This window comes from Macrobrachium nipponense, chromosome 19 (assembly GCF_015104395.2).
Source record: "Macrobrachium nipponense isolate FS-2020 chromosome 19, ASM1510439v2, whole genome shotgun sequence".
In the NCBI taxonomy this organism is placed as follows: Eukaryota; Metazoa; Arthropoda; class Malacostraca; order Decapoda; family Palaemonidae; genus Macrobrachium; species Macrobrachium nipponense.
In genome coordinates, this window is record NC_061088.1 from 55055884 (window position 1) to 55072631 (window position 16748).

At 37.3% G+C, this 16748-nt stretch overlaps 1 protein-coding gene across 3 annotated transcripts in view; it reads right to left on the reverse strand.

Moving 5' to 3' along the window:
* The window catches only part of LOC135217072 (TRAF3-interacting protein 1-like), a 343407-nt gene that overhangs the window by 1563 nt on the left and 325096 nt on the right, over positions 1-16748 (reverse strand). For all 3 annotated transcript variants that reach the window (XM_064252769.1, XM_064252754.1, XM_064252762.1), the window contains 2 exons: positions 15686-15794; positions 1-4087 (listed from right to left, as the gene is read on the reverse strand). The exon at positions 1-4087 is cut by the window's left edge. In XM_064252769.1, coding sequence (XP_064108839.1) covers positions 3928-4087; positions 15686-15794 — 269 coding nt within the window. In that variant the 3' untranslated portion in view covers positions 1-3927. The remainder of the gene's footprint in view (positions 4088-15685; positions 15795-16748) is intronic.

Below are 16748 nucleotides of genomic sequence, written 5' to 3' on the forward strand. Positions count from 1 at the left end.
CTTCATACATTCTGCAGATGAAGACCATTGAGATTTTTTTTTTTACTACATACATACTTACATATTACTATTGTATCTATAAGTATGGAAAGTACATAGATAAGAATGCTAAAAATAACAAATATTACTTTCAAAATTTTACACACAAATTTGCTTCACACTGTAGCTATTGCCTTCTTAGATGTCATTTCTGATTTTGCTGACAACTATCTTGTCTTTTTTCATTGCTGTTTACATATCTGCATTATTAATAGGCATACAGTTAATTAGGACAATAAAGTACAGATCTAAGACATTTATCAAATTCAAACATATTATGTACATTAGAAATGAATGTTAATACAGTGTGAGAAAGAAAGATGTAAATTCATGTAGCCTCAGTAGTATTTTGAACGGTATAAAGAAGAGAAAATTTTCATTCAACTTGCCAGATGTCACAATAATGAAGTAAAATGTCTAACAGAATTAAAATAACTGCATTAGTAGTAAACAGTTTAAAAATAGTAGAGAGAGAGGGAGGGGAGAGGAGGGGTTCAGTTCAGTTGTGGAAATTACCGTTTGTTTTGGGCTATGCAGTCAGAGTAAACTTTTTTGTTTACGTGCAGTAGTACCTTGACCTACTAGTGAATTAATGTACGACTTTTCCGAGGTAAGAGTCGCCACTTGATCGATTTTTTGCTTTGTTACGTACACAAAAAATTGAGGTACAAGCTTGAGACGGACGGCACTGCTAGATGACAAAAATTAAGATAAGCAACGGAGAAAAAGTAAAAAATCAAAATAATAATAATAATAAAAAGCAACTGTAAAGTAGCAATTAAGTTTAGGAATACATAGTGTACAGTAGTGATAGCAAAAAACCAGTCTTCCATCCTCCTCTGTCTATCTCCTCTACCCTCCACCTCTGCTAGCATCTTCATTAGCTCAAGTCATTTTATCTCCAAGGTAAGTACACTGTATAAAACCTTATTATGTCTTTACATACTCTTTCTATTATCTTTTAATACAATATTAGTTGTTTAGAAATGTATTTTCCTTATTGAATAACATGAAACAAAACAATATGGGGTGGCATTTTGAGGGTTGAAAGAGATTAAAGGCATTTTAAGTATTTTCAGTGGGGAAAATTTATTTCATGTGTGAGCAAATTGAGCTACGAGCTCTGCCACAGAACGAATTAAATTCATAGGTCAAGGTACCATAGTAACTTCATAAATAGTAGCAGCATAATGTTAGTACAACATCTTTAATATGCTTAATTTTATGATAAATGTGAGAAACCTGTCCATAAATCATAGAAGTATTATATAATTACAGTATAGGGTTTTATGCACACAGTGTTGGTACATCATCTTTACAGCATATTACTTTTTTACATTTTTATTAATTATATACATCACTGTTTTAAGTTTATAAAGATAATATAAACTATTATGTATAGACACTTCATGCATTTATGACTTAATAAAGACTTTTTACTGTTCTTTACATTTCTAGACTGAATATTCTGCAGTTGTAAGTAAATTGCCACAATATTCATTGTAATCATGAAGGAAAAAATTATAAACCAAATCCAAAAATTTGGAGGATAAATAGTAGAATTGACCCTTAGTACCTTAACAATTATCAGTCAATTGAGATCACATTCGACACTAAGGGTCATGTTCAATAATATTAGTCTTTCAACTCATTTGACTTTGGCAGCTACTCAGATTCTATGGGTGAGGGGGCATGCCACCCAACTGCGATGTTCATAACCCCAATAACATTCAGTGCTACTGTAGCTTCATTTACTGAGGATCAGTCACTGACAGAAAACAATGGAAAAAAAGATTGGGTAAAGAGTAAGAAACCCATACGTAATTCTTGAGCAACTATGCTAAGGGCTGATTCATGACAATCAAATATGCATAGTTGCTCTTTGATGCCCCATCTCATGATATACGCTAGGAATCTTATGAGTGCATGGCATTAACCAAAAGATCCAATTAGTGCCTTGGTTTGCAGTTTTGGTTGTCATGTAATACCTATATTTTGGTAGTAACTTTAGTTTCATATAAGGCTGGGTGTAAGTATTTCCACAAAGTAAGTAGATTTGAAATAGTAGCAGATAGCACCAAAACCTTAAACCTTTTTGTTTGATTTGAAACTGAGCATTTATAATCCATAAAGTTGGTCTGATCTGTCACATAATTATTTACCTACTATGTGGATATGAAAGCCAAAAGTGCCAAAGAAGGTTTGTATAGTTTTATTATGCAAAATATTAATTCAGTGTGTCTTGAAATTTGTTCAGTAACATATACATTGCTGAGTATTGCCCCCTAAACAAAGCAAAATTCAAGATTTTTCTTCCACTTTTACCAAAGGATTGCATTTGCTGTTGCATATAATTAAGGAGAAAACTCACTTGAAAACACCTGTGCAATGAAACCCTCATTAAATCACATCAGACAATTAAATATACAATATACATCGGGTATATAGTGTATGTTTACATACACATACATATTGCAAAGTCACACTTACATACCATACTTAATTAATATCTACTGTTCTGAGAGAAATCATTCTGATAAAACTGTACTTTGTATCTTAAAGAAATTCTTTTAAAGTTGCCACCCAAGTCTTATTACACTTTATCTGCTTATATAACAATGATTTAATTACAATATAACTGAAGAAATATAGCAGAAAGGAATTGAATAAGTAAAAAGGAGGATACATGGTGGTAAAAATATAAAAAAAACTTGGACATAGTTATCATGGCTAGAAGGGAACCTTTACATGCTGCATCCATGAACAGTTTTGCTTTATTCCCACTTTTCAAGAAAGGGGTATTTTTTGAAAATCTTCCTATACACTATAATAATGCCAATGTACATGTTTTAAAGATTAACTAATAAAAAATTTCAATGGACAAAATTCACAATGCAAATAGGCTTTGTTTGATACAAGTAGCTATCACTTAAATGCAATTTTTCTTAAATAGGTGAAATCTGAAGCAAGACAAAATTAAAAATGTTGTACAGCTAGGTAGGAAGAGGATGAAGGAATGAATATGAAGAAAATGGTGTAAAGGAAGCTTGGCTGGATACCTGGTAAAAAGAGAACCTTTAGCACTATCTACAGCATGCTGCTCATGGCACACTGTACACAGTTTATAATCTCTAACTCATTTGCTTTGGTCTTCACAGTGTTTTGCTCCTGCTGGTCATCTTAAGTTTTCCTTCAGCAATTATGCCTTCTTTTCCTACTAGTGTTCCTTCCCCATCATTTGGGGTCCCTTTCATTTTTTATCCGACCTAATAAGCTTTTTACCATTTCCTCATATTCTGATTATGTAAAAAAAACTCATCTGCATGTCTGCACATCCTAAATTTACTCTAGTCACTGAACCTTCACTTCCTTTCCTGCTACCTTTTCTTATCAGTCTTTCTCAAAATGCTCTTACAGACTGTGGATAGGGGATGTATGAATTTATTTGATCAATACTTAAGACATCACAGTTATGGCAAGTTTCATGCCCATTTTTTATTGCACTGTATATCATGATACAAATATTTTTAATCCCTCCCATAAATGTATGATGTTAACATAAATAAAAATGGAATAAAGATTACCTGTCCACTTCATACTGGGTGGGCCTTTGGGAGTGCTATTCATATATACATCAAACACTCAATATGCACATACAGTATATGCTATTATTCACAAATATATATGTAATTTGTAATTTTCATAATAGAATTCAGAAATAATTTCTTCCTTATAATATCAAAATAATTTCTTCCTTATAATATCATGGTGAAATAAAGAATGTAATATGTCACAATACATTTCTACATCCAATGATCCTAAGCATCTTAAGTTACTATTTCTTGAGTTAAATAAGTGCACATTATTTACACGATAAAAATATAAAACTTACATATGCAGATTTATTCCAGCCATCAAACGAGATATTTTTTCACTGTTACGCAAAATATTTGATTTTACAGCAGAAAGTTTATCTCTCTGTTCTTGGACAGCTGATTCTAACTCTGCTAACTGAGATCGAAGTGGCTCCAATTCTTGTTCCGTCATGCTTTAAGAAAACAATAGGTGTAAAGAAAACTTGATACATTTTAAAACTTTTAGGACAGCTCACACAGAGTAATGTAATATTTACAAATATATAAAAATGTTTCAAGTGATATAGGAATAAGTTACCAAACACTGGGATTCAAGGTAGGTAACTTGAATCCCAAGGAGTATAGGGTGTACTTTCAGATATCTGTGATAGTGTCAGTAATCAAACTTATGCTATTCAGCTACAAGGTACTACATGATTACTATACTCACCTGACATTCTTGCATACATTAAATGGATTTTAGGCTTCACATGTACTTATTTTGATCTTTCATGTTATGTAATTGCAAAATTGTGGACTAAAATTTCAAAATTGTACCACTTATAAAATTGAACAATTCATTTCCAAGTGAGATAGGGTACAACATCTATGAAAAAAACAAAACATGAGGGGAGGAGGAAAGGGAGATGAGAGATATATATGAGGGCTCTTACTTCACTTGACATAGGTCAACCATGGGAAACAATATTGTAATCATGGTTAGGGCTAAATGAATCATCCCGGGTATCTCAGCCCCATAGATTGGATTGGATTATTCAGTTTAGGGTTCAGAGTCACATTCTGATACAAGTCCATTCAATACTAGTCAACTTATTTTTAACACCCTGTCACAAAATTTTTCTAACATTATTAATAAGTTTATAAAATGATATTTTCATATTAAAATAAATTTTTGAACATACTTACCTGGTAGTTATATATATATAGGATATATATATATATATATATATATATATATATATATATATATATATATATATATATATATATATATATATATATAGATAGCTTAAGTCCCTCTGACGTCACGGCAGAATTCAAAACTCGCGGCAATCGCCGATTGGGTAGTCAGGTACCTAGAACCATTCCAACTATTCCTCAGATCTTCCATGCCCCTAGTCGCTAGAGAGAGGAGGGTGGGAATTAAATTATATATATAACTACCAGGTAAGTATGTTCAAAAATTTATTTTAATATGAAAATATCATTTTAAAACATCTAACTTACCTGGTAGTTATATATATATATAGCTGATTGACACCTTTGGTGGAGGGTCAGAGACAGCCAACATCGTTGGAATTGACATAAGAGTTAATAAACAAACTTATGGGTTCGTACCTGTTTAAGGAAGCTGACTTTAATAATCTCGTGCCTCATTATGTCTGCTTTCCTTAAGAGATCCAGCGATCCACCCAGGGGGCTGAAGACCTCAAGGAGCTGTCAACCGGTGCATAACCTCTATGTGACAGGACCTCATCTAATACCTTTGTTCCAGGTGCTACCAAGGAACAAAATGACCACTTGACTGAAAATCAATGGTTGTGGAACCCTGTGTCCAGTCTCCACAAACAACCATAAAAATTCAACAGTTCCAAGGAAGGAAAAAGGTATTAGGTTATGGGATTGTAGGGGTAGCTCCTTCTCCCGCTACTGCATTCGCTGTTACGAATGGTCCCAAAGTGCAACAGTCTTCATAAAGAGTCTGCACATGTTTCAAATAGTGTGAGGCAAAGACTGACTTACTTCTGCAGAAAGTAGAGTCCATTATACTCTGTAAAGACATGATCTGTCTGAAAGCTACAGATGTTGTCACTGTTCTAACTTCATGTGCTTTGACCTTCAACAGTTTGAGATCCGCCTCACTATATTCTGAATGAGCTTCCCTCATAAGGTTCTTAATGAAAAAGGGAAACGCATTCTTTGACATTTGCAGAGAGGGCTTTCTGACAAAACACTAAAGCCCCTCTGAATTGGCACATAATTGCTTAGTTCCTTTTCAGGTAATGCTTCAGGACCCTTACCTGACAAAGAAATCTCTCTAATTCCTTACCTGTGAGCTCCGACAGGTTTCGAATCTCGAACGATTTGGGCCAGGGCAGAGAAGGGCCTTCGTTCTTCGCTAGAAATTCCAGTTGTAGAGAGCAGATAGCATTACCCTGTCTGAACCCTACAGCTTTGCTGAAGGCATGGATTTCACTGACTCTTTTCGCTGTAGCTCGACCAACTAAGAAGAGAGTTTTATACGGTGAGGTCCTTAAATGATGTTTCCTGTAAAGGTTTGAACCTATCACTCATGAAAAATTTCAGGACTACGTCCAGATTCTATGCTGGAGGGGACTGTAGTCTTTCTTTAGTCATGTCGAAGGGTCTATGAAGGTCTTGGAGATCTTTATATTCAGACACGTCTAAGTTCCTGTCAATGAAGACCTCTCCGAACATGTTTATGTATCGCTTAATGGTCGAGGTCGAAATGTTACAACTTGTCTTACAGTCTGCAGCGAAGAGTCTCTTATTGTCCTATCCCCTTGCAGCGAAGATTCTTCTTCTCGGCAATGGATAGGACAGCGACACTCCATGGCTGATGTCCATGGTATGGTTGCTGGGACAATCTATTAGGATGAAGTAATGATTGATCTGGAACAACCAACTGAGTCTACAGCATAGATCGTAACTGACTTGGGCGCTCTGAGATCTGTTTATCGACTGCGTTCGGTGGCGTAGAGTCCAAGCATCCGAGCAAGTCACGTGATTTTTTGTCTTTTAACCCTTAAACGCCGAAGCGGTAAAAAAAAAAATGTCTCCCGTGTGCCGGAGGTGTTTCAGCGTGAGCGCCGAAGCGGAAAAAATATTTTTTTCAAAAATTCACAGCGCGCTTAGTTTTCAAGATTAAGAGTTCATTTTTGGCTCCTTTTTTGTCATTGGCTGAAGTTTAGTATGCAATCATCAGAAATGAAAAAAATTATCATTATCATATATAAATAATGCGATATATGATAGCGCAAAAACGAAATTTCATATATAATTGTATTCAAATCGCGCTGTGCGCAAAACGGTTAAAGGTAATGAGTTACTTCTTTTTTCGTTGTAATGTACACTAAATTGCGATCATTTTGGTATATAAAACATCGTAAAACGATAAAAGCAACACAGAGAAAATATTATCACAAAATAATGCATGAATTCGTAACGCACAGACGTAAACAGATATTTTCAAAAATTCACCATAAATCTAAATATTGTCCTAGAGAGTTCCAATTTCTTTCAAAATGAAGACAAATGATTGAATATTACTATACTGTAAGAATATTAGCTTACAAATGCAGTTTTCGACCATATCTGACTAGGTAAAGTTGACCGAATGTCGAATTTTTTATATATATATTTTTTTATACGCAATTATTTCGGAAATAAGAAAAGCTACAACCTTCAAATATTTTTCGTTTTATTCTACATAAAATTGCGCACATTTTCATATATAAAACTCTATGAAATGCCTAATATGAAACGGAGCAAATATTCCGAGAATGGAACGTACGCATTTCGGAGATTTGTGGCTGAGAATCCGCGTGCTGAGAGAAGGAAAGATTTTTTTTAAAATTCACCATAAATCTAAATATTGTGCTAGAGACTTCGAATTTGTTTCAAGATGAAGATAAATGACTGAATATTACTAGACTGTAAGAGTTTTAGCTTACAATTGCGTTTTTCGACCATTTCGGTAGAGTCAAAGTTGACTGAACGTGGTTTTTTTTCTATTTATCGTGATTTATATGCAAATATTTCAAAAAATGAAGGAAAAAGCTACAACCTTCAATTATTTTTTTATTGAATTCTACATTAAATTGCGCACATTTTCATATATAAAACTTTATGTAACGGCTAATTTAAAATGGTGCAAACATTACCACAATCGCACGTATGATTTTTTCGGAAGAGTTACCGCGCGGACGTAAAGAAAATGTTATTTTTTTCATAAATTCACCATAAATCGAAATAGTGTGCTAGAGACTTCCAATTTGTTCAAACTGAAGGTAAATGCTTGAATATTACTAGAATATAATCGGTTTAGCTTACAATTGCGTTTTTCGACCATTTCGGTAGAGTCAAAGTTGACCGAAGGTTGAAAATTTGTCACTTATCATTTTTAATATGAAAAATTTCAAAATTGATAAAAGCTACAACCATGGGTTGTTTTTAGTTGTATTGTGCATGAAATTGCGCACATTTTCATATATAAAACTTTATGTAACGGCTAATTTAAAATGGTGCAAACATTACCACAATCGCATGTATGATTTTTTCGGAAGAGTTACCGCGCGGACGTAAGGAAAAAGTTTTTTCATAAATTCACCATAAATCGAAATATTGTGCTAGAGACTTCCAATTAGTTGCAAAATTAAGTTAAATGATTGAATATTACTAAAATATTAAAAATATTAGAGTTTTAGCTTACAATTGCGTTTTTCGACCATTTCGATAGAGTCAAAGTTGACCAAAGGTTGAAATTTTGGCACTTATCGTTATTTATATGAAAATATCTCAAAACTGATAAAAGCTACAATCATGAGTATTTTTTTGTTGTATTTTTCATAAAAATGCGCACATTTTCATATATAATACTTCATGTAACGGCTAATTTAAAATGGTACAAAAATTATGTCAAAGTGACGAAATAATTTCCGAGATGTGTCACAGATACTTTTTAGTGCGGCAAGAAAGAAATTCGCGCTTGCGCGCCTGCGTAACGATTGTAAAACAAAACAAACACCCCCTTGATCCGTTGAACTCCAGCATCCCCCAAGGCGCGTGATTCAAGAGTTTTCGGCTGGTAGGCCATAAAAAGTATTTTTCTGCGAATTTTTAAAAAAACTTTTGTATGTCGACGTAAAATACGTCCAGTCGGCACCCGAGAGACAAAAAATGTCGACGTAAAATACGTCCAGTCGGCGTTTAAGGGTTAAAAAGGTTATGCCGAGAGACAATACAAATTATCTATTTGTTTGTCACTGGTGCTGGACAGTGAGGTAGTGAATCCCTTAACGAGGTGATGATTCTCTTAAGTCATGTGCCCAATAGGGCCAAGTCAATTGCCCTTTAGAGACCGAGGTCCTTTATGGCAAGACATTCCCCTAGTACAGTAGTACCTCGAGATACGAAAGGCTCAACTTACGAAAAATCCAAGTTACGAAAGCCAATACGAAAAATTTAACGGCTCTACATACGAAAAGTTTTCAAGATATGAAAGGTTTCTGAAAGTCCGAGATTCGCCCGGATAACAATTTTGAAAATCGCGCCGCGCGCCGCCATCTTAGTACTAGTAGACTCGCCACCATCCTCCTGCTCTCCCATTGGTTCCTGATGCTAGTCGCGGCCATGAAATCCTTCTCTCCTATTGGCCAGCGTCCCTCCTATCATGCATCTACTATGTATACGTGGTGGCATGCTTTGGCCACTCAGTACCAGCATTGTTATAGTACGCACGCGGTATTCGTTTTCGGGATCATCAATGTTTACACATTTAAAAAAAAAAGTGACCAAGATCTCTCGCATGGGATAAGTGATCAAGGTCTCTCTCATGGGATAACTGGAAACTTGGCAAGGTTGGTAGAATATCCACTCCCTGCTGAACAGAGGGTGTAGACCAATCATTTACAACATGCATACCAGTACGTATAATCAAGGCACTTCAGTTTATGTTGAGGGTCAGCAGCCGAACATTCAGTACCCCAATCAGTTGCAGAGAGAGCATTTGGTTGAACAGGGTTTTGATGGACACCAGGGCCAACAGAGTCATGAGGTGCAAAGAAAAAACAGAAAGTTGAAATTATGTATAAAAAAAAAAAAAAAAAAACACACCTTCGTAAAGTAAAACAAAACAAAAGTAAAAAAAAGTTAAAAATCAAAAAAAAGAAAAAAAAAAAAAAAAAAGGCAGAAATTAATGCCGCTTTTCATAAAGTGCAATCATTTGTAGAAGACCCCCCGAAAAGGCTACACAGGAATTGTGTACGTATATTTTTTTAAGTGTGCGTACGTACATATGTACAAAAGAAAAAAATGGCAGAAATTAAAGCCGCTTTTCATAAAGTGCAATCATTTGTAGAAGACACCCCCCGAAAAGGCTCACACAGGAACGTTGTGAAAAGTAGGCAGAAGCAATCTTCCTTGGATAGTTACGTATGTACGTAGCCTCACTCGAAAGGTAAGCTTCCACATTTTACGTACAGTATATTTCTTGTTACCATGTACACTAATATACACTTTATTTACAGGTTATATTTTGCATTTTTTTTTATTAACTTAGGTATTGAATGGTCCAAATTGTTGTAGTATTTCATTGTTTATAGGTCAATTTAGCTTTATTATGAAATTTACTGGGGTGTTTTTGGAGGGCTTGGAACGGATTAGCCATTTTACATGTAAAATGTGGTCCAAGATACGAAAACCTCTTGATACGAAAGGCGCCTCGGAACGGATTAATTTCGTATCTCGAGGTACTACTGCAGATGAATCCTAGCTAAGAAGCAAACAACACTGTTTCATTGAAGACGAAGGTGGAGAGTGAATGCAACCTACGTCTTTACAGTCGAATCGAGAGAAGGATTCTCAAGGTTCCATACCTCCGCTTACAAAGGACTGAAAACGCTAACAGCGATTTCACTGCTGTAAGGTGAGGGGTTGTAGTTGCAATGAAAGCGAGGCGGTTTCCAGTAATGGAAATACAGGGAAGTTCTACTTCTCATGGGCTGATCAATTGGAAATAGAGCTGGCAGTTTGGGGAGAAGGCGATGTCTTCCGTATATATCTGTTAATTCTGGGTGAACAACGAACAATTGCACCCTATCGAATACGAGATTATTTGCAGACAAATTCAGAAGTCTGAAGAGACATTCTGCATTATCGCAATGCGATACAGCGAGAGTAGTAAAGACTTCTGTTACTGTGTGGTAAACGTCAAGATGAAAAAGTCCAGAATATATATATCTGTTGAAAATTCTCACAATATCCAAGGGGATGCCGAAGATGTCATACATGTATGCGAGAATCCCCGTTAAAAAGAGATGTAAGTCTGATATTGTTGTACAGAGAACAGGTTCGGTAGTCAATCATTGTAGGGGAGAGAGACATAATAAGACAGTGCGTCTCGGAGAACCAGCTGGTACTGGGTTGCCGAATCTGTAGTCTCGGTCTAATCAGTTCCTGCTCACTCGCTATCCTGAGTTGCCAGGTAATTCATTCCTCTAAGGAATGCGTTCAGGTAGAATAATCAAGCGTTAAAAGAAAAAGGAATCTATTATGCTCGAGCAATTATATTTAAATGAAACGGATTTCAGTAAATACAAAAAACTGAGGTGGTTTTGTCGTGACCATACCATAGTATTTTAAAATCGAAACTGGTAACTCCTGGGAAGATAATCAGTCCCGAGTTACAGTTCTATTAAGAACCAAGTCGTCTCGGTCACAAACCGTAGAATTAACTACGGTATGCGACTGCCCCCTGGACAATGCAACTGCTTAACAGAATTATGTCTCAAGGGTAATATCCGTCGTATATTTGTAGGCTTCTGTACAAACGACCTCCATCCTAATTCTTTTCCCTTCAAGAAATGAAAATACGGATTGGAAAACTACACCTTTCCTTCTCTAGTCAAGAGAGTAAAGGAGAAGTCTTCCCCTAAGGAAAGCTTCAATAGTAAACATTGAAAAAAAAAACCCAAAGACAAAAGTTCAATCTAAACTGGATGTTCGGGTTCGTTCTTGTGTATTCCAGGGTTGGTAATCTACTGAGAGATATTCTTACTCCAGTAGTAGATATTCTTGCAAATGCTAGAAATCCCAGGAATTCAAGCATTCTGCGAGGTTACCGATTATCGTAAAAACAATTATCGAGAATTCTCGATATTAAGTCCTGCGTGGCCTTCTGGGTTAAGGCAGAGGAGACCTCATTCACTAACTCTTGTGCTGAAAGAGGCGCATAAAACAGGCCCGATGAATGAGTATGACCTCATAAGTAAGGAAAAAATAATTCATGACATTTGGCATCCTGCTGTTCAAATACTTGAACGCCCGGCGTCTTGGCATCCAGCCTCTTGACGCCTGGCGTCCTGGAGTCCAGTTTGACTTTTGGAGCTCTGTCGTCGAGAATCTGACGATCGGCTTCCTGACTTTTAGTTTCTTGACGCCTAGCGTCTTGGCGTCCAGAATCTTGACGCCTGGCGTCCTGGAGTCCATACGTCCTGTTGCTCAGAATATTGCCGTCTGTAGTCTAGGTGTAAAAACCTTGATGCTCTATGTTCCCGAAAAGTTAAAACTCGAAAGCTCTGAACACTTCTCTGACGAGTTGATCTAATTCTGAAGTCGACTAAAGCACTTTGGTTCTGTTCATAGCTGTTCGACGAAAAGAATCCGCCATACTCGAGAAGCCCCCTTGGGTCGAAGAAAGAATTCCAAGGCCAAGAGCTTCTCTCGTCTCATGCTATACAGTCGAGCTGGATGCTAACTTTGTTGGGGGAAAACAAGAAAACTGTCTTAATTTGCTCTTTCTTCGTTTGCCTCCAGTTATCCATCACCTTTAGAGTTCTCTTGGAGGAGGGAGACAAAACCCCTCTTTGTAAAGTTTGTCATAGAACGATTTTCCCAAGCGTAAACTCTGAAGGAGGGGAACGAGGAAGTGCTGGAATAAAGCTCTCTAGAAAATCTCAATATACAGACCTTTATAAGTCTTTTCAAATCTGATGAAGCATGTTGTTCCTTTGAATGCTCTTCATCTGAAACAGGCTCTAAGGTACTCACAAGAGAAAGGACGTTATCAAGTTTCCTTCTCCTGAATGTAATCAAAATGTTATTTTCATGATTAAATAAACTTTTGAACCTACTCACCGGGTAGTTATATATATAGCTGACGTCAGGGACGTAAGCTATATATACAAGCTATTGACGCTTTGCTCTATGATCTTCTTGACGTTTGTATATGATCCTGACACCCATGGATCTTTGGTGTCCAGCGTCATGATGTTATGATCCTGACGATCATTTATGACCCAGATGTTCAAGATCTAGTAGGTCGGATCCATGATCCCCTTGACGGTTGTATATGATCCTGACACCCATGGATACTTGGTGTACAGCATCATGATGTTTATGATCCTGACGCTCAAGTACCCGGGATCATGCTGTTTATGATCCTGACGTTCAAGATCTACTCGGATGAAGCCATGATCCCCTTGACGTTGGGATCTTTAGTGTCAGGGATCGTGCTGTATATGATCCTTCATCATATGTTTATGATATTGACGCTTAGGATCTTGACGCTCGGCACTTTGGTGTTCGGCGTCATTATGTTTATGATCTTGACGCTGTAACTCTTGACTCTCGGCGTCATAATTCTCTTGACGCTCAGCGCCATGATCCTCTTGACTCTCGGAGTCTCTTAACACTCCAACTCTTGACGCTCGGGGTCATGATGTATATGACTGACGTTCAAGCACTTGACGTTTGACGGCATTATCATCTTGACGTTCGGTCCTTTGACGTCCGTCGTCACTATGCTTATGTACTTGATGCTGGGCGTCATGTCGAGCCATCTGGCAGATCTTCATGTATGAAGATAGTTTTTTCTCTATATGCTGAATATACACAGATACAGAGTATCTATCTACATCAAACAATTAATCATCCGTAGACGAAGACCAAAGCAAAGAAGGAAGAGGAGAATGTACGGAAGGCATAAAAGCGTCTGACATCTGTCTGTCCTTTACCGAAACAGATGGCCGCCTGTGCGACATCTTACTGCTTTCGACAAAAGGACCAACCGTGTCCGACGTCTTTCCGTCTGCCACCGAAGCAGATGGCCGCCTGTGCGACATCTTACTGCTTTTGGTGGGGGAACTGACATTCTCCAACCTCCTTTTGTCTTCGTAATCGGACTAAAATCTCTTCGGACTGCTGCAATGCTACATCCTGGCAGTTCTTGACGCTTTGCGTCACTCATGATCTCCTTCTTATGAAGGATCTAGATTTCAAAGCTTAAAGCCAGCCCCGTCTAGGTACTGCATCGTCAGACGACGAAGAAAATTCTTTAACTTCGCCTATCCAATGGCGAGTATGAGTGTCCTGGGGACGGCTGCTCGGGAGCTAAAATCTCTCGTCTCCCTTTGTCGGTCGACTTTCCTTCTCACAGGGGTTGGTGAGCTTGGAAGGGGTCTAGGACACCAGGAGTACGATAGATCCGAGCCGTATCAATCGAAAAAACATAATTTTTACCTCGCCTTTCCTATGGCGAGGGTGAACGTCCTGGGGATCGTCAACAGGTACGCTCGAGGGGACGGCCGCTCGGTAGCTAAAGCCTCTCGCCTCCCTTCGTCGGTCGACATTCCTTCTCACAGGGGTTGGTGAGCTTGGAAGAGGCCTAGGACTAGGAGCACGACAGGTCCGAGCGGTCGCACCCTCCACTGCACTTGCACTTGCACTGATTTTAACAATGTAACTTGTGATTCTAAAATCTCTCACATTCGACCACGATTTCTCCCTGTTTCCACAGGGGATTATACCTTTACCAAAGGCTTGAATGGTCGCTATCATGTCCTATAAAGTTGGACCAACACTTATATCAGTAGGGGGAATAGAAACTATTACTATGAAAGCAGGGTCAATAGGATCACTAGTAAGGGAAAGAGAATCGTTAATTCCCTGACTATCTCTAGAAGAGCGAGACATAATACTCTTCGCTCTCCTGATGTTATTATTTTCAAGATTTCGCACATAGCAATAATATCTATCCAGTCATTTTCTCCTTGTATCATGCAAATGATCACTCTTGCTTCTCAATTTATATAATATTAACGAGAATCTATCAAGGTTTAACAAACCAAGAATTACATGCTCTCACTCACATTCTTACACTCGAAGCAGAGTCAGCCATGTTTGGAAAATGCGAAAGAGAGATCAAGAATAAGCAAGAGTCACAATAATGTAAACATTCTCTTATCATCATCATTCATTATCATTATCAAGATGATCTACATACACCCAACAACAAGCGAAAGCCAAAGTGTACTTCACCAAATCAATTGCGAAAAACACGGGCGAAAGCGAGTAAAATTCCACGATGTTAGCCGAAACGCCGGCAGGGAAGATCTGAGGAATAGTTGGAATGGTTCTAGGTACCTGGATAGAGGGCGCACAGGTGGTACACCTGACTACCCAATCGGCGATTGCCGCGAGTTTTGAATTCTGCCGTGACGTCACAGGGACTTAAGCTATATATATATAAGTACCAGGTAAGTTAGATGTTTAAAAAAAGTTTCAAAATCACTTTCTTCTATTTATCTAAATAACAAGGTCATATGGCACAGTTCAATAGAAGTTTTTACACTCCTATCTGATATCTTTCTAAAATCATTTATCTACTTGGTTATTGTTTAAAATGGATGGTAAAATCATGTTTCTTTTTAATATCTCATTCATCTTTTTTCACAAAACTGTTCCCCTAGTCCTTCAATATATGACCAAGCCATGCAATGAATTTGCTCCTCTTACTCATTGAAATACATGCATTCCATTAAATGAGCCTCACTATGATAACTATCTGACAGGTATAGTGTGGTACTCTCCTTCCTTCACCCCTTTGCATTAGATAGCTCTTTGAAAAATGTATATGGCCACTATGCATTCTCAGCTCTGAAATTATTACACTGTCTAATCTTGGGAGCATGCAGAAGTGCATGATAATTACTATGTTAGAAAAGTTTATAAAAAAGTGTACTATAATTACCTTTGCTCTCTTTTCAGAGTCTGAGCTAACTTCTTGTTTTCGTCTCTCCACATCTCTAGCTCCTTTTGCATAGAATCTAAATCTTCTTGTAAGTAGTCTAACATTTTGGCTGTGGAATCGAGTGGAAAAATTACAATATTTATCATCAAATAAAACTTGTTTAATAAATTCAAACTCATTAAAAATAAACATACATATATAAAATAAATAACTTACCAAGTAGTACTCTAATTACATAGTTAATATATCTACAGGCAGTCATCAGTCATCAGTGATCCAGTTTTATGGGGCTTGTCTAAAGATGATGATAACTGGATTTTCAGCACCGATATGAGCTGAGCCCTGCTTGTCAGCGGCCATTAGGCAGTTGATTTTTTCTCATAGCAGTTTATTTTTTGCACTTTTTACTACTTTCCAGTGAAATATGTCTGACTCTAGTAATGCTAGTATGTATTTGCTATTGTAGCAATATAGGCTGCAATTCTAGGCTAACTACTGTCTTATGATCCTAATATAATCTGTGCTAAGTGTAGGGGCAAGAATGTAATTTTGACCAGACCTGTAGAGAGTGTTCAACTTAAAGACTAAACATTGAAAGGTGCTTAAATCTCATTTAGATAAGATAGAAAGAAGAAAGCGGCTTTTAGAGCAGATAAATGCTCTCAAAGTTTGGAGACTACACCAAAAAGCTAGTTTGAAGGTTAGCTCTGTTAATTTCCCTTCTACTATTCTTGCTGCTTCTCTTACTCCTTGACCTTCTACTGAAAAACCTTCTCCTCCCTTGCCTGGCTCCCATGCTTCTGATCCTTATGCCATCACCAGTCTCGAGTCTAGATTTGATAAGAAGCATAATTTAGTAATAAGTACTGTTGCTGAATTGAGGGCTTCTCTTCAAGTGATTATGGAGAAAGTGTTTGCAGAGAAATTGCAAAGTAATAGTGCAGTGCAAGTGGAGGAGGTGACTATATGTCCCGTTGGTTCTCCTACACTGAGGCCACTGTCCTGCTCCCCCAAACCTGGGAGAAGACATACCAAAAGCCCAAGGGAGGCCGATGGTGTTTGC